Source organism: Meriones unguiculatus, chromosome 2, assembly GCF_030254825.1.
Source record: "Meriones unguiculatus strain TT.TT164.6M chromosome 2, Bangor_MerUng_6.1, whole genome shotgun sequence".
In the NCBI taxonomy this organism is placed as follows: domain Eukaryota; kingdom Metazoa; phylum Chordata; class Mammalia; order Rodentia; family Muridae; genus Meriones; species Meriones unguiculatus.
This window is the reverse complement of record NC_083350.1, coordinates 51,651,584-51,671,231: the sequence shown is the minus strand read 5'-3', so window position 1 is coordinate 51,671,231 and position 19,648 is coordinate 51,651,584. Positions and strand designations below refer to the sequence as shown.

The following is a 19,648-nucleotide window of genomic DNA, read 5'->3' as shown; positions in this document are numbered from 1 at the left end:
CAACTAGCTGTTACACATTATTTTACTTTTTTTTTTCCTACTCAAACCTTTCTACACTACCTGGGTTCAGTCAATAAACTGGTAAATCTGTCTATCACATCACAAGTACATCTACCACAATTCAGGGATTCAACAGTCCACCACAGACTCAGCCTTCTAAACACCATCTTACTGAGAAACCAGTGGGACTCAGAGACAAGAAGAAGCTGTTGAAGGGTCGTTTCTTTGACTTCCAAATGGGAGACCTTCACGCTGGAGCCACACGGCTTTGCAAGCTAGCTTTCCGTTCACAGTCCCCTGCATTCCTGTGCAGCACCCAGCATTGTGAAGACAGAGGCACGGATGCGGTCAACACATCCCGCCAGGAAGATGTTAGAGCCGAACTTCAAACACCGAGCAAAAGCAAGTTACTCCCTCGTCAGCACCACCACCACCAAGACCAGGTGAGATTCTTCACAGACCGCAGCAAGAGTGCTCGCTGGTCCCGGGGGTTAAGAAGGGAAGGCTGGGGTACCACAACGGGGAAGCACAACGGTGGGGGGCGGGGGGGGACAGAGCCACATGGAGGACGGAAAACAGTAGCAGAAAAAGTCCAACTCTGCCTGCGCCAGCGGTGTGGATGAGCAGAGCGAGCAGCCGGGAGAGGAAGGAGGGGGCGGGGGCGATCCTTCCCGGGGAGAACTTGTAAGCGGAGGCCTTCACAGCCTGGGAGTCTGCCCAGCTGCTCCCGCAGACCCCGCCAGGCTGGGCCAGGCAGGCCCCCGGGAGCAGGGCGGCCGAGGCCTCCGAGGGTCACTCCTGACTCACGGGGCCTCGGGCCAGCGCCGCCCGGACCTCACCGTCTTCCCTTCCGCTACTGGGCTATGATGGCAGCTTTCCAGCCCCACATGCCATACATCAGCCGCAGATCCCTGCCGGCACAGGCCAGCGCCTCCCCACCGGCTCTCGCCCCTAGCACCCACTTCGAGGCCGATTCCCCTTCTCCCCAAGCCCACGCCCTCCCTCACCCACCCGCCCGGGGCGCCCTGTCCAGGGGCGGCCCCACCCCCCCGGGCGGCCGCGCGCCGCCAGGCCCGGGCACCTGCGGCACCTCTCCGCCCCACCCCCATCCTCCACCGCCTCCCTCCTCCTCCCCCCCTTCCCTTCAGCAGAAGGAGGGGGCGACTCACCGCAGTCGGTGCACAGGATCTTGCCCACCTCTTTCTTGATGTTTTTGCCGTTGGGGTCGACGGGGGCGAAGGCCGTCTTGAACACCAAGGGCTGCTCGGTGGGCTCCAGGAAAAAGATGTAGCGCTGGTTCCTCTCGAGCGGCGCGCAGGAGCCCACGCTGATCACCTGCTCGCGCTGCAGACCCCCGCTCCGGAGCGGCCACTTGTCCAGCACCTTCACCAGCGCCACCCGACCCGAGGCGGGCGGCTCTCGGGTGCTGTTAGAGCCGGAGCCGCCGGCCGGGGCCAGTCCCTGGACCTTGCCCTCCACCACCACGGGCGCCTTGTACGCCTGGTCCTGCACCGACTTGAGGCTGGGCGAGTAGCAGGCGAGCGACACGCCGAAGAGCAGCATCGAGAAGCCGGGGGCCGGGTCGCGCCTCATGCCGCCGGCGGCTGCGGCTCGCGAGCGGGCGGCGGCTCTCCGGGCTGCGGGGCTGCGGGGCTGCGGCTGCGGCCGCGGCTCTGGGGGCGCAGCGGGACGGGAGATGCTGCCGCCGCCGCCGCCGCTGCTGCTGCTTCTGCTGCTGCTGCTGCCGCCGCTGCCGCTGCTGCTGCTGCCGCTGCTGCTGCTGCTGCTGTCGCTGTCGCTGTAGCTGCTGCACCGAGCCTTCTCCAGTGGCGGCGGCAGCGCTGAGCAGCAAACCTGCCGCATCTGGCCAGGCCATTTGGGGGGCTCCGCCGCTCAGCCGCCGCCGCCTTGGGAGGGGAAACGGAGCCCTCTGGAAAACCGGAAACAGCGTAACGTTAGCGCCTCGAAGCCCTCCGCCGGCGGTCCGGGGAGGTGGCCCCAGCCGGGGCAGGGGACGGGCGGCAAGTGGGCCGCGGTGCGCAGCCCGGCGCGGCGCGGCGCTCCCTCCCCGCGCGCCAGGACTTGGAGGAGGATGCGGAGGACGGGACGCCCGCCCACTGGCTCAATCGCGCCCCCTCTACGCCCGGACCGAGGCAGGAGCGTGGCTTCTGCAGGGGAAGCTTGGAACTGCACTGCCTTCGGGCCCGCCCTCAGCCCGCAGGGGCGCGGGAGGAACCGTGCCACCCCTCGCTCTTGGGAGTCACAGGCATGACGGTGGGGTTTGGGGCCGGGAGGAGAGGGTGGCTTCTGACAGCATCCCGGGAACAGGGGAGTAGGACGCAAGGCGTGCCTCCGCCTTAAGCCCTAAACTGGGAGTACCGGGGAGGTGGCCAGGGCCAGGATGGAGCACCTGATTCTTGCCTCCAAGGCAGTCTTCTTGCCTAAGGAGACCCTGAAAGCAGCCCCCCAGAAGAGTCCACCTGCTCTACCCTGCCACCGCCTGGTGACCGCTGGATATTCGAGCCGAGACAGACGATTCCAGTCCCATCCTTTTTAAAGCATCAGGGTTACAATGAGTCTTGTCTGGAGAGGTAATGACTGGAAGTCAGTCCGGCTGCCCGAACTCAGGGTTTTTCTCCAGTTGTCAAGGGGAGCCAGGCTGCACGTTACACAACCCCATTTCCTTTTTAAAAATCAGCTCCCTAAGTGGGGAGGATGCGGGGGCGGGGCGGCGGGGCAGCACTCTTGCGAGCCAGCTCAGGGCCAAAGCCTGTCAGGGCCAGGGAAGGCTCCACGGAAATGGTTTCTTGGTAACCTGGTGCTTGCAAAAGAGAGTGCCTGATACAAACACGCTTTCCACAACCCATGCTTTACACAGGAAGTTTCCCATGCGCTCCTGTTATCCTTGATGGATGTTAAGTTTAGGGATGCTACTGAAGCTCTCTGAGAATTTGATTCCTGGCGGGCCCCTCAAGGGAACTAGCCCAAGAATGACTGACTTGGGCTAGCACAGCTCTTCGGGGAAAGGGAGGTAGGTGCTGAGCCTCTCCTCCTGGAGCTCTTCAGTGACGCTTCAAACGGAATATCCAGTGCCAACAGCATCATCTCCCCCCACCCCGACTCCAAATCCCTTTATTTCTTAATGGTAACACCTTATGCTTGGGCACCCCATCCGTTCTGGTAAGTCCCTGGTCTCATCTCTTACCCTCCACCAAGCAGCTCACTCACCAAGTCCTGTAGCTCCACCTTCGAAAACCTCTAATCCAGCTCCTTCCTCTCCGCATGCTGCAAACACCTCAAGCCCAAGTCCTCGCTGTGAAACCGAACAGTGCCAAGCTTCCCAAGGGTATCCACACCTTCTGTCTCCTCACACGCTTCCGGTGAGACCACCGCCAGTGAACTGCCTGAAAACCAAGTGAAAAGATGTGGCCATAGCCAAGAGTGAAAATCAAACTTCCCAGCAAAACTTCCCAGGGGTCCTTCTGCTTTGCTAGCTTGGTGCTGTCTCCTCACCCTAACCATTCGGGCTGGGCTTGCTCTCTCTGTATGTCCGCATGTCCAAGAAGCCTCACCTTTAGCTAGTTCTCCATCTGGAGAACTATTCTTTCCCTAAGACCCAGGTCAGCTCTCTCTCTAGCACACACAGGCATACACACCACCACCACTCCAATCAGCAAGTATATGCTCCTCTGTGTTCCTAGGTCCCTTGCATATCTCACTGTTACAGCATTAGCTCTACAGTCGGTCAAGCAGCTGTAATGCCAAGGTCCATGCTCTATGAGTCTTTGGATCCCTGTTACAACCAACACATAAAACGCAATCAGCAAATCTTCAGTGAAGGAAAGAGGAAAAAGGACTGAAATCAGTATTTTTTAAATTTTGTTTTTACTTTTTGTTGTTGTTTCAAGCTAAGGTCTCTCTCTCTCTCTCTCTCTCTCTCTCTCTCTCTCTCTCCTGCAAAGCTTTGACTGTCCTGGAACTCCCTTTGTGGACCAGGCTGGCCTTGAACTCAGAGATCCGTCTGCCTCAGCGTCCCTGGTGTGGGGATTAAAGGCGTGTGCCACCACACCTGGCTCATTTGTACTATTTTTTAAATTACATGTACGTGTGTGTCCAGTATGGACATAAGCGAAGGTGCCCCGGGAGGCTAGAGGCCCTGATTCGAGGCTGAGAAATAAACCTGGACTCCCTGCAAGAGCAGCACACACTCTTAACTTCTGAGCCTTCTCCCCAAGACCAGTACTTACAGGCCTCAAGCCAGGCTTTACAGTCCCTTTGTTGACTTCCTTCAGTCATAGATACCATAGGTCACAGCACATTGCTATAGAGACGATGGCTAACTCCATCTCTCATTTTTTCAATGAAAAGGAGAGTTACAGAGAGGCAAAGACACTTAAGAGCATACCCAACAATGGTTCAGTCTTTTGTTTCTGGGGCCTGAGAAGTACAGAGCTTGTGCTCTGGGGTCAACGAGAGCTGGATTTTTTTTTTCAACCAGTTTTTATAAATTACTAATTTTGGTATGAGTTCATTTTACTCTCTAGCCCCCCAGTTTTCTCACCAGAGTAATGGAAAAAATAATAGGACATATGCTTTTCTATGTTCTTATTCAATAAGTACTCAATTCACCATGCCTCCATATCAAACAGCAAGCCACACTGCCCTTGTTCCTGGATGCTGAGAAAAGACAAATCAGCAATGTCCCCTACTCGCAAGGATCTTAGTTCGGGGTGGAGGGACAGCAGCAAGCAAGTAGTCAAATCAGTAACTGATTGCTTATGGTGATCAGTATTTAGAAGGAAATAAACAGGATGAAATGATAGAGGATAATGGAAAGGCGGAGACAAGGTCAGCTTGGATAAAGGAAGGCTTCTCTGAGGAGATAACATTTAAAATGTAGGAGGATGTTGCTGATACGAGATGACGTGTCTGAGCCACTTAGAACAATGCCTAGCACTAAGGGCATTGTGTAAGTAAGGGCAAAATTTATGTTGAGTGAGATTAATAATTGGTGACTTACACTCGTGACCCCCAGGCAAAGAGATCAGATTCTCCACATGGTAAGGAATTGGTGCACACTAGGATTTTCTGTACAGAAAAAAAAAAAAAAAAAAAAAAAAAAACGAGCTGGAAGACGGATCAGCAGGCAAAAGGGCTTGTCACCAAGATTGAGGACCTAAGTTTAGTCCCTGGGACACACATGTAGAAAAATAAAAACAACTCCCACAATTTGTCCTCTGACCTCTGTGCAGACATGCACCCCCACATAGACAGTTTGGAATTTATCATATAAAAAGCAGTCAATGGTGATGGTGTATGCCTTCAACCCCAGAACTTGGGAGGAGGAGGCAAGTAGATATTTGTTAGTTCAAGGCCAGCCTGATTCCCAGAGCAAGTAAAAGGACAGCAAGGAATACATAGTGAGATGCTGTCTCAAAACAAACAAACAAGCTTAAAAGGCAAATATAGTTTAAAATAAAAATGAGGGGATGGGTAGCACTGGAGAGGTGGAGGAAAAGAACACTTGTTGCTCTTGCAAAGGAACAAGGTTCAGTTCCCCGGAACCCACGTGGTATATCACAACCATCCACAGTAATACTGGCTGCAGGGGATCTTCTGACCCCTGTAGGGTGAATGTGGTAGACAAACATGCCGGCAAAACATTCACATACACAAAATAAAATAATTAACACATAATAAATAAAGGGGGCTGGGGATGTGGCTCAGCTGTCTAGCATATGCAAGATCCTGGGTTTGAGCCACAGCAACACCAGCACATCAACAGCTCCATGCAGGGCTGGAGATGCAGCTCCGCTGGGGGAGTGCTTGCCTAGCATGTGTGAGGCCTTGGGTTTGCATAAACTCGGTGTAGGGGCACACACCTGTAATCCTAACACTTGGGAGGTGAAAACAGTGTGGTTAGAAGGTCAAGGTCATCCCTGGCTACATAACCAGATGAAAGCCAGCCCAGGATACAGGAAACTAATGTCAAAATCTCCTGCTAAAAAGTATGAGAAATGATCTCCTGGAATTATATCCATCTCAGTCCTAGCAGTGACCAAATTCCTGCAGCCGCAGAAGATGCAGACTCAGGCAGGATGTCTAAAGAGAAGAAAGACGCTTGGCCCACTTTCCTCGAGGTGTGGAATGCATGAGGATGATTTTGCAGAATTAGCCTCTATTGCGTATAGAAGGGCAGGGTATGTGCTGTCTAAAGGCGGCTCATTTTCATACTGGCCTTTCCTAGAACGCAAAGTGAATTAGCGGCCTCGCTTAGACGGTTAGCCTTGGTACTCTGAACCCCACAACTCTTCATTGCAATTTAATAAGTGATAACTACAATGGTGGTTTCTGTTTATCAGTGGCATATTCTGGGTCGATTGCCTCCTGTCTAGTCTGTCCATGCTGCAACGATCTTGCCCTCTGCAACCTAAAAACACCTATAGAAATGGAATAACTTGTCCAAATGATAGGACCCTAGTCAAGGACTGTCCATTGTCAAAGCACGGGCATCATGCACACCCCACCACTCTCTCTAGGTGAGAGGCATTATCGAGGCCCTCCTTTCATTTCACAGAGACTCGGATTTATCCAAATGAATTCCATGAACGTTATGCTATTTGGTGTAGTGTAAGCATCATTTTACAAAAAGATGAGGAAAATGAAGACAGTATGAGAATGTAATCAATTTTCTTTTTTCTTTCTTTCTCTTTTTGAGACGTGGTTTCCCTGAATTTTCATATGTAGACCAGGCTAGCCTTGAATTCACAGAGATCTGCCTGCCTCTGCTACTCGAGTGCTGAGATTAAAGTCATGTGCCACGAAGCCTCAGACATAAGTGATTTTCATTGCCAAGACTTACCACAAAGTCAAACCTAGACTTTTAAAAAATCTTCATTTATTTATTTGTGCATTCATGTGTGTGTGCATGCGTATGTCCTGAAGCTCAAACTCAGGTCATAAGACTTGACAGCAGATGCCCTTATTACGCTGAGGTATTTCATCACTCCAAACTAAAGCTTTTGAACAAGAACCACACAGAGATAGGGAAACTAGCCTTGTTAATGTCCCCATAGCTTACCATAAGGTTGTGGGAGAAAAAAAAACAAACTGGTTCGTGTTAGCAGTGGGTTGTGTCACTATGTAATAATCACTAGGAACAAAAGCAGAGGTAGACAGAATACCGCACACATTCTGAATTCAAGACAGGACACCCACATGAAAGCCTTGGCCGTTTCTCTCAGGGCCCTCCCACACAAGATAGGCTTCTCCCAGTTTAGGCTCGTCCATGGGCAGAGAGGACCCCTCACCTAGGTCACATGACTTGCTGCAGCCAAGAGAACTGGCCAGGAAGGGGTTTGGGGGAGAACTGTGGCCTTCATCTGGTCACTGAGTCACAAATGGAGCCAAACCTCGCAGGACAGTCTCTATTTCTAAATAAAGACATTTTGTAAACTTCTTTTTTTCCGCCTTTTGAGATCTGTTTTCTAAATTTGGCTGCCAGAGTCACTTTCAGGTTCTGTGTGGTTCATTTCTTTTCCTCCAAGGATTTCAAACAAGGGACTAAATAGAAAACAGTTTCTGAGTGCCAGCATTTTAGCAGTGAGCAGAAGTTCAGGGCCAGCACATCTCAGTATATTCTCCTTTTATGAAGACGTGAACCCTACTGATGGACTGAGGGGCACACAACCATGCTGTGGCAGGAACAGCCCTAAGACGCTGCCTCCTTGCCCACCATGCTTTTGTCTGCTTTTGAAATCCCAGCTTCCCGTGAGCTTGGACAAGTTACTTTGCCTTTGTAAACCTTTATTGGGATGATAACCTTTCCACTTCCTAGGACTTGGTGAATGCACATTGGGATCATTGGTACAGATTAACACTGAGGCTGTAGCTCCATGGTAGGACACTTGCTCCAGGAGGGTGACACCTCAGGTTCAAACCCCAAAACTTCCAGAGTGTCTCACAAGGTGCCTGACAGAGCAACGGTGAGGGCAGCGGCATCAAGCTTCCTCTGTCTGAGTCCTGTCTCTGCTTCACTTTCACACATTGTCCTCAACTGCAAAGTGGGTGAAATGAAAGTAGTTCCTGTCGCATCCCATTTGTTATGGACGGTAAATAGATAACATACATCATCTACTTAGAGTAACACTTAATGCATTGACCTATCAGTTTTCTTATTTTAAGTTGCTACGCAGCCCCAAATTCAGCAGTCTTAAAAGCACTTTTTTTCATGTTTGGGCACATGCTAAAATTCTTAATTCTTAAAGCCTTCATTTAAGAAAAAAAAAATCTCCTTATTTATATCTAGCCCCCAATCAAGAGAAGCCATGCTTCGGTAATTTATAGTATAGGACTGTGTTCTCAGCTCAAGGCTCCTTCTCTCCAAGCTGCTGACAAGGCAGCAGCCCCTCTGTCTGACCCATTCCATCTGGGATAATAATACTTACTTCTTTGTACAGTGCTTTAAGTACTTTGGATGAAAACTGCTCTGTGAGCACAAATTATTATCTCTTTTCCAGATACCACTTTCAGATTAGAATCCAGAAGCTTCCTGAAATGGACTGGAGCAGAAGTGTATTATGGACACCTTTCTTGGGTGGTGGCAACCAGGTAATGCCTTTCTGCATAACACCAGCTTTAGTTTTCTTTATAGATTGATATGTTGGAGCATATTGAATTTGGACTGGAGGGGGAGTAAGACATCCTCAAGGGAATGTTTTTGCTGTTTAACTTCAAAATTTTTTTTGGGTAGGTTGCATGCAAACATACACCCACAGAGGTCTGCGTACAATGCGTATCTTCCTCCTTTAGTACCGTCCCTCTCCCGTGCCTCTTAGGGGTTCATATTCCACTCTTCTCCAAGTCTAAAGGCAGACCCCGTTAGCCTCTGTATTTGCTGATAGGACAAAGCAATTATAAATGTTAATACATCTGCTATAGCCAGCAGGACTCTTTAAACCAGGCCAAAGCTTCTAAGGCACCCCATATTATATATTCCAATACACGGTTCTTTCAAAAGTATTTTTATTTATTCTCTCTTTTTAAAAGTCCATTTGGAAAAAAAAAAAAGTCCATTTGGAGCTCAGTGAGAGAACATTAGCCTAGAATGTTTAAGAATCTGAGTTTGAGCCCCCAAAGTTCTAAATAAATAAAGATGTAACTTGATTAACTTATCACTCAGATACGCTTTTACACTGCTCTGGACGGAGGTCTATCCTAGGTGCTGAGAACACAGGATCAAAAAAGAAATTTAAGACCCTTGCTCTTGAAGAGTCTTTATCATAAAGGTACAGACACCAAGAAGGAAATAGATGACATTTTCAGGAGCAGGGGTGGGGGGATTGGGTTGAAAATTACTAGAAGAAGCTACTCTTTGCAATGATGGTCTTTCTAAGGAGACAATGTTTGAGCCAAGAACCAAAGGATGTAAAGGAATCCTCCCTCCCAACAGCCCTGGGGTCGGAGTATCTGAGGCAGAGGGAGACCACCACACCAAAGGCTCGCAGCAGCCTGCGATAGATGCATAGAAGGAAGGCGGCAAGAGGGAGACTCATGAGGCAGTTAGGGGAGTAAAGCGCTTCTCTGACTCAGCCTCTGCCTTTCCAGCTATGTTTGGTATTTGAAGAGAGTGGGAGTTCACTGGAAGGGATCCATAAAAGAATGACATGGTGCGACTTACACTTGAAAAATACGGCCTTGAGCTGGGGGAAAGACTGTGATGGGCAAACAGTAAACTCAGAGGCCTGTCAGGAAGCCGCTTAGCAGCCTACGTGAAGGTGAGCGTGGCTTGCAGGCGGGTGAGCGCAGGTGAAGTATAAAAAGGGATGAAATTCAAGATGTGATGTGAAGGTGGGGCCAACAGGACACACGGAAAACAGGACAAAGAGAATGACCTTCATTCCAGCCATGATAAAGACCAATGTCTCTGATCTGTGTAACAGAGTTCAGTGTGGTCACTCTCAGGAGGCTTGTGCACCTCACCCATGCTGTAAATGAACCAATGAAATCTCATAAACCAATTTGTGGCACAGTCTACTTAAGGCTTATTTAATACCACAGAAATCCAGAAGTTTGGGCCTTTCCCATGCCTTTAAAACACATGAGACCATTAGAGGAATAGGCTCCTAAGGAGAAAATAACATTCTACTCTAAACAGTTTGTTTAAAAGTGATTTATTAAAGGCACTATGTACAGAACTGGGAGCAGAGTTAAGGGAAACAGGAGGAATGAAGAGGTCCTGAGGGATTTCCGGTCCTGAATGTACAGGAACAAGATGAAGAAAGTGCAGTCTGCTTAGGCCCTGGAGGCTAAATGCTGGACAGCTACTGCAAGAATGTGGCACCACAGCAGGAAGGAAGTGGGGAGGGAAGTTTCTCCCAGCTCATTTTTCTTCCTCCTGCTCTCCCACCAGGCATCTTTGGAGCCTATGGGAAGCCAGGGACAAGGGAACTGCTGAAGTAGCCATGAAGGTCAGTGCTTCTGGGCATAGACCAGGGCGGAGAAAGCTGGTAAATCGGAGGAGTGGAGAAGGTAAGGATATAGTTTAACCGGCACAGATAAGATAGCCATTCATGGAACAATTCAAAAAGAAAGAAAAAAGACCACTGTCAACTATGGCCTATCAATAGAGCATTAAACACTTGATAGAGACGAGAGATGGAGAGCTGTCAGTAAGACATAGTAACTCAGCTTCCATTCATTGTCTCACCACACAAAGAGATTTAGAGGAAGACACTGATTGTGTGAGGGGTTTTGGGTTTAAGGATGGCAGAGTAGCACACGTTTGTGATCCCAGCACATGGGACTGAAAGAAGAGGGTCTTGGATTTGGAGCCAGCAGACAATATAGCAAGACCCTGGAGAAAGAAAAAGAAAGAAAGAGAGAGGGGGAGGTAGAAAGGGAAAGGGGAAGGGAGGGAGGGTAGGAGAGAGGGAGAGAGAGATTTCATTTTTCTTTTGTAATTAGGAAGCAGGAAGCAACCTCCCTGGTTGTTGGGGTATCTGGAAAAAGACTGATTTTCCTCTCCCGTGAGCCTCTGTCCTTTTACCCTCATCTTCCTCAAGCATCAAAAAAAGCCTGACACTCTCCCACCCCTACCCTCCAGCCCTTGACCCTGGAGATGCTGGCTTACTGAAGCTTAACTTTAGACGAAAGCTAGAGACAGACATTTGAGGTCGGTGAGCTTGTGTTGCCATGTGGGCACAATCAAACAAAAAGCAACACAGCCCCATGGCCAAGGAGGACAGCTCTGAAGTCAGATTGCTGAGACTCAAATGCCTTCTTTAGTACTTACTAACCATACGAGTTATGAGTAATGTGGGGGTAAATAATAGCTCCCCATGGGGCTAGTTCACATAAAGAACTAACGACACCACCAGAAGTGTTTAAGAAGAGTCTTAGTATTAATCAAGCTAATTCTCTGATCCTGAAATATCACATAGCCAATTTTCTCTTTAAATCTAATCTGGCTTCTTCCCTGTACCCCACCCCAAGCACATGCAGTTACCCACAAATAAATGTAATTTTAAAAAGAATTTATAATCCAGGAAAGCCTATAAATGTTGTCGATTTGATTAGTCATATGATTGTTTTAATTATTGTTATTTTATTGTATATGTGTGGATGTTGTCTACAAGCCTGCATATCATGTGTGTGCCTGGTGCACACATGTGCAGAGGCCAGAAGAGGGTGTCAGACCTTGTAAACCCAGAGTTGCAGATGGTTATGCATTCTTGTGTGAATGCTAGGAATAGAACCTGGGTCCTCTGGAAGAATAGCCAGTGACCTTAACCACTGAGCCATTTCTTCAGCCCCCCAGCATATGAACTTTGATCAAATTACTACAGATAAAAAACGATGTTAAAGCTGAGCATGGTGGCACATGCCTGTAATCCCATCACTCAGAAGGCTGATTGTGAGTTCCATGCAACCTTGGGCAACACAGTGAGACCTTATCTAAAAAAAAAAAAATTAAATGCAAGGGGGATAAGAGCAAGATATAATGATAAACTTGCCTGAAAAGGCCACCGCAAAACTTCTCATTTTGTACATTAATTAAAATTTTAATTTAAAAGGAAAATCATGGTGGTCGGACATGCTCGTAATTATATTATGAGATTAAAGCTCAGATTTTTCAACTTCTAGGGAAAAAAAAAGTGGACAAGCAGAATTCTGCAAGTAAGACTAGAGACTGTGCCGCCTGGCAAGGTAGCCGCTAACTGCACTGTAGATGTAAGCAATTAAAACCAACGCTCAAGCCTGAGATGTAAAATTCTGCTCTCATTTTCTGCCGTGTTTCAAGTGTTCTTCATGCCCTGAGATCGACACCTACTGTGAAGAGCGAAAATAGAAAATACCTTAATCATTGTAGAGAGCCTTCCCGGCAGTCCTACAGGGGCGCTTTGGCTGTGAAAGACATCCCCCACGATTTGGAAAGGGGAGGTTGGGGAGGAACGTACTATAAACATGAAAAACAGAGCGAAGATGAAAGTTGTCTGTTTTGAGGCAGAGTGTTGCTGTGTAGCCCAGGCTAGCCTTGGCCTTGCAATCTTCCTGACTCACCTCCCTGAGGGCTGTGACTATTGGCATGCACCACCACACCTAGTACGATTTTTCCAACTTGGAATCATAAGTTTTAGAAGTCGTAAGGATACCAGAACAATACAGTATCCTATGAAGTGCTTCTATTGCTGGCCATTTCCTCACCCAAAATGCACTTACCACCCCCAGGGAAAATTTGTGTTCAATTCCTAGTATTTTTGCAGAGTGTTATTTTGTGATGTGAGTCAAGGCAAAGGCAGAAACAGATTTTGCATGGGAATGCTCTCATTCCAGCTTTTTGAAACGGAAAGCTGGGTACCTTTGCAGCCAGTGGCTTTTTCCAGAGGCTGTGTTTTTTGTTTTTTGTTTTTTTCTAATTGATCAGTTACCTCATGTGTCTGACTCCGCCCCTTCCTTCTTTCTCACTAGTGTGCCACTCTTCCAGGCTTCTTTCTCTCTGAGCTGGCGGAAAGGCAAGGCTGGAGTGTAATTTCACAGGCTGTGTTTACGAGGTGCGCGCTCTGGTCCCCCAGCGGGCACTCATTCCTGCAATGCTGCCTTTTTATGGTATTTGACAGTGCACCAGGAAAATGCCGCCACTAGAACGGGGATAAAATGGAACGCGTAAATTTTGTACTCAGGAGAAATCTGCCATGTGCACACAAAATAAACGGAGTATTGGTGACTGGTCACAGTACTCCACCAGGGGACGAGAAACTCAAGTCCCTACAGGGGAAATGAAGCTTTGTTTATTTTCTAGGTCTCAGCAAAATCATAGCCACTTTGTAGCTGCTAAGAATTTTTTTATTTTTAAGATTGATTTATGTAGTATTCAGCCTGCATGTGAGCCAGCAGGCCAGAAGAGGGCACCAGATCTCATTACAGATGGTTAAGAGCCAGCATGTGGTTGCTGGGAATTGAACTCAGGACCTTTGGAAGAACAGCCAGTGCTCTCAACCTCTGAGCCAGCTCTCCAGCCCTTCTGCTAAGAATTCTTACTAGGGCTGGTGAGATGGCTCAGCAGGTAAGGGAGCTTGTTGCCCAGCCAGACAACCTGAGTCCTGTCCCCAAGATTGATGTGATGCAATGAGAGAACCCTTAAACTGTCATCCGACCTCCTAAAGAACTCTGCGGTATGTACACCCCTGATACACACATTCTAAATAAGTAAATGTAATAAAAATTTTAAAGACTTCTTATTGGGAAGTTTTAATTAGCAAGATAAATAAAGATAAGGATTCTAGTTATAGACGGTATTTGTGGGTGAGTTTTTAAAGCGGAGTCCTGAAAGGTGAAACGAACCTAGCATTAAATCTGTTGCAAATAACCCAACTGACCAATGCATAAAAATTCCTTCTCCACAAGGCCCTCTCAGCCCTGGTTAGTTGGCTCTGTTGGTCATCTTGTGGCACTCCTGTCACCTCCAGGTCTTTCAATCCATACCCCTGCTCTTCCAAAAATGTGCCTATGCTTCGCCCAGTGTTTGGCTGTGAGTCTCAGCATCTGTTTCCATCCTCCCCTGGGTGGAGTCTCTGAGAGGACAGCTATGCTAGGCTCCTGTCTGCAAGCACAGCAAAGTATCTTTAATAGTGTGAGGGCTTGGCTCTCTCCCATGGGGTGGGTCTCAGGTTGGGTCAGGCCTTGGTTGGACATTCTCTCAATCTCTGCTCTATCTTTATCTCTGCTGATTTGTGGGCAGGGTAAATTTTGGGTAGAAGTTTTTGTGGGTGGGTTGGTGTTCCCCTACCTCCACTAGGAGTCCTGTCTAGTTAGAGGGTGTCCTCTTCAGTCTCCATGACCCCTGCTACTAGGAGTCTCAGCTAGAGTCAACCCCATATCCTCCTGGGAGCCTACCCTGTCCTAGGACTCCAGCTTGTCACAGAGATGCCTCCGCCCACAGCTTTTCTTCTATCTCCCCTGCCCCCCCACTTATGCTCTCATCAGGTCTGGCCTTCACCCTCATTTTTCTCTGTGTTTTCTCTCCTACCTTTTTCTCTTTCTTCAACCACTGAAGCACCAACCAAAGACCATGCACAGACAGAACCTAGGCCCCCTGCACAGATATCACAGATGGGCAGCTCAGGCTTCGTGTGGGTGGCCTAGTAACGGAGCAGGGGCTGTCTCTGACATGGACCTCTGTTGCCTGCTTTGTGATCACTTCCCACTGGTGGGACTGCCGTGCCAGGCCACAGGGGAAGAGGATGTGCTCAGTCCTGATGTGACTTGATGAGCTGGGGTCGGGGGTTTGGGGCCCTCCGTTTTTCTGAGGAATAGGGGAAGGGGAGGGGGGACTAGGAGGAGAGGGGGGACTAGGAGGAGAGGGGGGACTAGGAGGAGAGGGGGGAAGAGGATGTAAAGTAAAGAAATTAATTAATTAATTTATAAAACAAACAAACAAAGCAACAACAAAGAATCCCTTCCCCATGAGATCCTTATGCAACCAGAAAGGCCATTGTGGAGGAAAACCAAAAAGCCATTGGTTCACAGCCTCTTTGAGCCCCAGCTGGCAGCCAGCACCAACTACCAGCTTGAGGATGAGGCTGCCATTCTCAGCACCCAACAACTACCTGACAAGCAGAGCCAGCCATTCAGCCTAAGGAGGGACAAGAGGCAGTAACTGCTGAAAGCCACTAGGCTTGGAAGTAGTTTGTTAGGTAGCAACAGGTGTTCCAAAGTTCGTATTTTCGAGTAATCATTTAATTATCTCTTCCTTTTGCTACATCATCAAATTTTCCATCTGTTGACTTAATCCCATTAGTGTGCCTGTGTAAGAGAGGAGAGGAAGGAAGGAGGGAGGGAGAGAAAGAGAGAGAGAGGACAATGTGCAGGAATCTGGTCTCTCCCTCCACCATGTTGTTTCCGGGAATAGAACTCAGGTCTCCAGTCTTGGTGGCAAGCACCTTTACTTGCTGAGCCACCTTGCCTGCCCCAGTCTGCTCTTGACTAACTTCCCGGTGCATTTTCTACACCAGAGCTTTTGAACAGGTCTGTCTGCTGTCCTCTCCCTGCCCAAAGTTCTCTGAGACTTGCTATCGCGTTTAGATTAAAACAAGTTCCCTGCCTGAGCTGTGAGTTCTAACATTAACTGGTCTCTGCCAGCTTTTTCAAGCTCCTGCCCATTTCTTGGGAGTTGAGCCCATTTCCAGCTGCACACGCTAGCACACCAGGGCTGCACACTCAGAGCCCTGGCCCTTGCCACTCCACAAGCCTAACATACTTCCTCTATGGGTTTTTGTTTGCTCGGTTGGTTGATTGGTTTGGTTCGATTTGTTGAGACAGGGTTTCTCTGTGTTGCCCTAACTGTCCTGGACTCACTTTGTAGACCAGGCTGGTCTCAAACTCACAGAGATCCACCTCTGCCTCCAGAGTGCTGGGATTAAAGGCGTGTACCCAGCACCTCCATGGATTTGGTGGGGGAGGGGGCAACTGACTCCTTATCATTGAGGTTTGAATGCAGGTCTTAAGTGGTATCCATCTCAGGCGTGTCCCCAGCCACTAATGCAGGGTTTTCATTCTGGCAGGTCCCAGTCACTGTTGTTTGTTTATTTATTTATTTTCCTGTTTGTTATCTGATTTTTCTTCACTAAGCTATAAGCTCCATGTTTTTTGTTTGTTTGTTTGTTTGTTTGTTTTGAGTCAGGGTTTCTCTGTGTAGCCTTAGGTGTCCTGGACTCACTTTGTAGACCAGGCTGGCCCCGAACTCAGAGATCCACCTACTTCTGCCTCCTCTAGTGCTGGGATTACAGGCATGCACCACTGAACCTGGCTAAGCTCCATTTTAGGAGATATTTTGGTTTTATTTAATACTTTATTCCAGAAGGCTGAAAGGATGCCTGGTACTTGCCTAAAGTGTATGTTTAATGAATAGTGCTAAATAAGAATAATAGCTCTATATGAAGTTATTAAGGAAAAATTTAATTATTAAAGAAAAATAATTATTATGATTATGTCATTCCTTGGGGCTGTGGTTATAGTTCAGTGGTTGACTATTAGCCTAACATAAGCAAGACCCAGGTTTCAATTCCTTGCACCAAAATAATAATAATTAATAATAATAATGTCATTATTTATTAATTTATATCTGTTAAAAAAACTTCATATACCCCAGCATGGCATATGCAAGCTCATGCCTGTTCATGAGGCAGAAGCATCAGACTCATGAGTCAGTTCATGGACAGCCTGGGCAATGCACACAGCTCTGTGACAACGTCTGTATTGTATGTGTTACTTATCTATGACTGTTGGAGCACAGCCTTAAGAGAAGGGTTTACATCCTACCCGGCTTCACATAGTGAGATCTTGTGTGCTCGCTGACCTGTAGGCTCTCAAAGGCTTACATACTATCAAGTTCTCTCCCCTCCTCCTTCTCCTCCTCCTCTCCCTCTTCCTTCTTTTCCACACTAGGGATAAAACTCAAGGCCTTCTAAATGTTAGGCAAGTGCGCCTCCAATGAGCCTTATCCTTTTTTTTTTTTTTTTTTTGCTTTTTGAGGCAGGGTTTCTCTGTGTAGTCCTGGATGTCCTGGACTGGCTCTGTAGACCAGGCTGGCCTCGAACTTACAGAAATCCACCTGCCTCGGCCTCCTGAGTGCTGGGAGTGAGCTAAATCTTTAATCCTCTTCTTACTTTTTAAAAACTTGGAAGCAGTATCTCACCATGTTTCCCAGGCTGCCCTTAGACTCACTCTCTGGCCCAGGCAGGCCCGGAACTGGCTGTCTTCCTGCTGCTCCCTCCTAAGCAGCTGGGAATGCAGCACTGCACCACCAGCTTCAATGAAGGCCTTGATATCATCTTTGAGTTTAGTGGAGTTGGTATAGAAATATATAATAAGAACAATCCTACGAAGGATTTGAAACCTAAAATGAGAAGTTATCGTGTAGAGACAAGACAAGAAACGACAAAACCTTTTATTTCTAGAAGTGCTCCAACAGTTGAAGGGTTAGTCTTTATGAACGGAGCTAATAGGCTTTGTTGTTTCTAACAAGCTCTCAGTCACTCCATTTTGCCAATCAAGACTGGGGAGCCAGATGTTGGGATGAAAGCCTGCTAGCTCAGAGTGGCAGAGAAAGCGCCCAGCTGACCTTCCTTCTCAGCTGCTGTCCCAGAAGGCATCCTCCTTCTCCTATATTGGCTCAAACAAGACTCTTTGAACTGAATGTCCCTCCCTTCTACTTCCTGTGTGTCTTTCTATCCACCTCCTGACTCCCTCTTACTCTCTATGGTTCTTCTTAATAATCCTATATTCACTTCCTGTTGGCTGGTTGCTTGCTCTGCCTCTTGACCTATGGTTGACTTTATTTAATCCTGTCTACAATGTTCAAACATTAACGGTGTGTGTTAAGGCTGATCCACACCAAAGCTAAAATCAAGTTTTTCTAGTAAATAACACAATCTCGGGGTTCACACGGAAATCAAATATCCTGCAACAAGCTTTTAGTTCTTTCTTTTCTTTTTCTTTTTTTTTTTTTTTTCTTCTTCTCCTTTTTTTCTTTGACACAGGCTGGCCTCGGACCCTCCATCCTCTTGTCTCTGCCTCCCAAGTGCTGGGATTAAAGATGGACACCACCATACCCAGCAAGTTGATGACTTTTGATAGTGACATTGTGAATAATAATATTGTCACATTTAAGTTCCTTTAATTGTCACTATAATGCTATTTGTGTAATAAATACAATTTATGAGGATTCTGGGTTACACAAATAACCCCTCAGTGTCACTCATTATAAATTTCACTCATTATATACTTTACAGGGTAGAAAGAAGACTTGAGAAATTAATTTTCCCAAGGAGTCATTAAAAAGTAATGGCCCATTGACCATTGATCTTATTAATACTTATTCCAAGCTGATATTTTTGTACCCCTGGAATCCCCTATCACTACTAGGCCAACAAAGCATCAGCTGAGCATACAGTTGTATAGCTACAAGTTAGCAGGCTACAGAGGAAGCGTATCTGTAAATATGTAAATGCAATGCAGTACAGACACAGACACACCAGTGAGGACAAATTCACTGTGCCAAGAAACACCACAAGGCTGAAGAGATGGCTCAGCAGTAAAAGCATTGTTTGCTCTTCCACAAAGTTCAGTTTATAGCACCCAGTTCCATGCCCTCTTCTGGCCACCATGGGCATTGCACACATGTGGTGCACAGACATTTATAGGTAAAAAAAACATCCACATGCATAAAATCATAACAAAAATAATTCTTAGAGAAAGAAACGCATCACAAAGAAGATAATTATTTTGTAAGGATTCTAAAATGACAAGCTGGAACTCCCTAGGATAAAAAAGAGAGACACATATCAAGAAAAAAAGAAGAACAAGAAGAAAAGAAAAACTTTAGATAAATCACATGCTATGTCCACCTCTATAAATTGCTTTGAAAAACACAACACAAAAAAGTTTGAAAAAATATAAATAAAACACAAACTTTTAGTTTAATGTTATGGATGGTATATAAAATATTCCCAACCCACCTCCCATAGGACTTACATGTTGAACGTTTGGTTCCTAGCTAGTAGATCTAATCATTCAGCGATGACTAGACCTTGAAAACGCTAATATTATCAATGGGTTAACCCACTGATGAGTTCACAGTGAATGGACTCTTCGGGGTGCAGCCTGGTTGTGGAAAGTAGGAGCATGTCCTTGAATGGTATATTTTGCCCTGACTCTTTCAAATCTGACTTCTTCTGTATCCTGGACAGTAGGAGGTGAGCAGCATTTTTTTCCTGCTTTCCTGCCACCGATTTCTCCCTCACAACAGGCTCACAACAATGGACCAAGTGAGCATGAACTAAAATCTTTGAACTCATAGCCAAAATAAATCTTCCCTTTCTAAATTTTTTAACTTTTCTCATGAATTTGTTGCAACAGTGAAGTAGGCAACACTAGATTTGAAGAAGAAAAAGTTTAGCTAATACCAGAGAGGAATTATAGTCTAAGTTTGAGGTTTTATGCCTGAATATATATATTTTAATTTATCATCAATTAGCCAGCATCTTAGGGTTTCTATGCTGTGATTAAATACCATGATCAAGGTAATTTGTAAAGGAAAGTGTTTAACTTGGGGATTAGGGTTTCAGAGGATTATAGTCCATGATGGCAG

The 19,648-nt window shown here is 47.1% G+C and overlaps 1 protein-coding gene and 1 long non-coding RNA gene across 6 annotated transcripts in view; one reads left to right on the top strand and one right to left on the bottom strand.

Annotated features, from left to right (window-relative positions):
• Nrg2 (neuregulin 2) overlaps positions 1–2,382 on the bottom strand; it is a 178,242-nt gene extending 175,860 nt beyond the window's left edge. For 3 of the 5 annotated variants that reach the window (XM_060377431.1, XM_060377430.1, XM_060377432.1), the window contains exon 1: positions 1,170–2,381. In XM_060377431.1, coding sequence (XP_060233414.1) covers positions 1,170–1,863 — 694 coding nt within the window. In that variant the 5' untranslated portion in view covers positions 1,864–2,381. Of the gene's footprint in view, positions 1–1,169 lie in introns of all 5 variants that reach the window. The other 2 variants (XM_060377428.1, XM_060377429.1) reach the window with 1 other exon arrangement.
• Positions 197–19,648, top strand: part of LOC132652341 (uncharacterized) — a 43,393-nt gene continuing 23,941 nt past the window's right edge. Inside the window, exons 1-3 of the long non-coding RNA XR_009589838.1 lie at positions 197–443; positions 8,520–8,610; positions 10,412–10,530. This is a non-coding gene — a long non-coding RNA (uncharacterized LOC132652341). The remainder of the gene's footprint in view (positions 444–8,519; positions 8,611–10,411; positions 10,531–19,648) is intronic.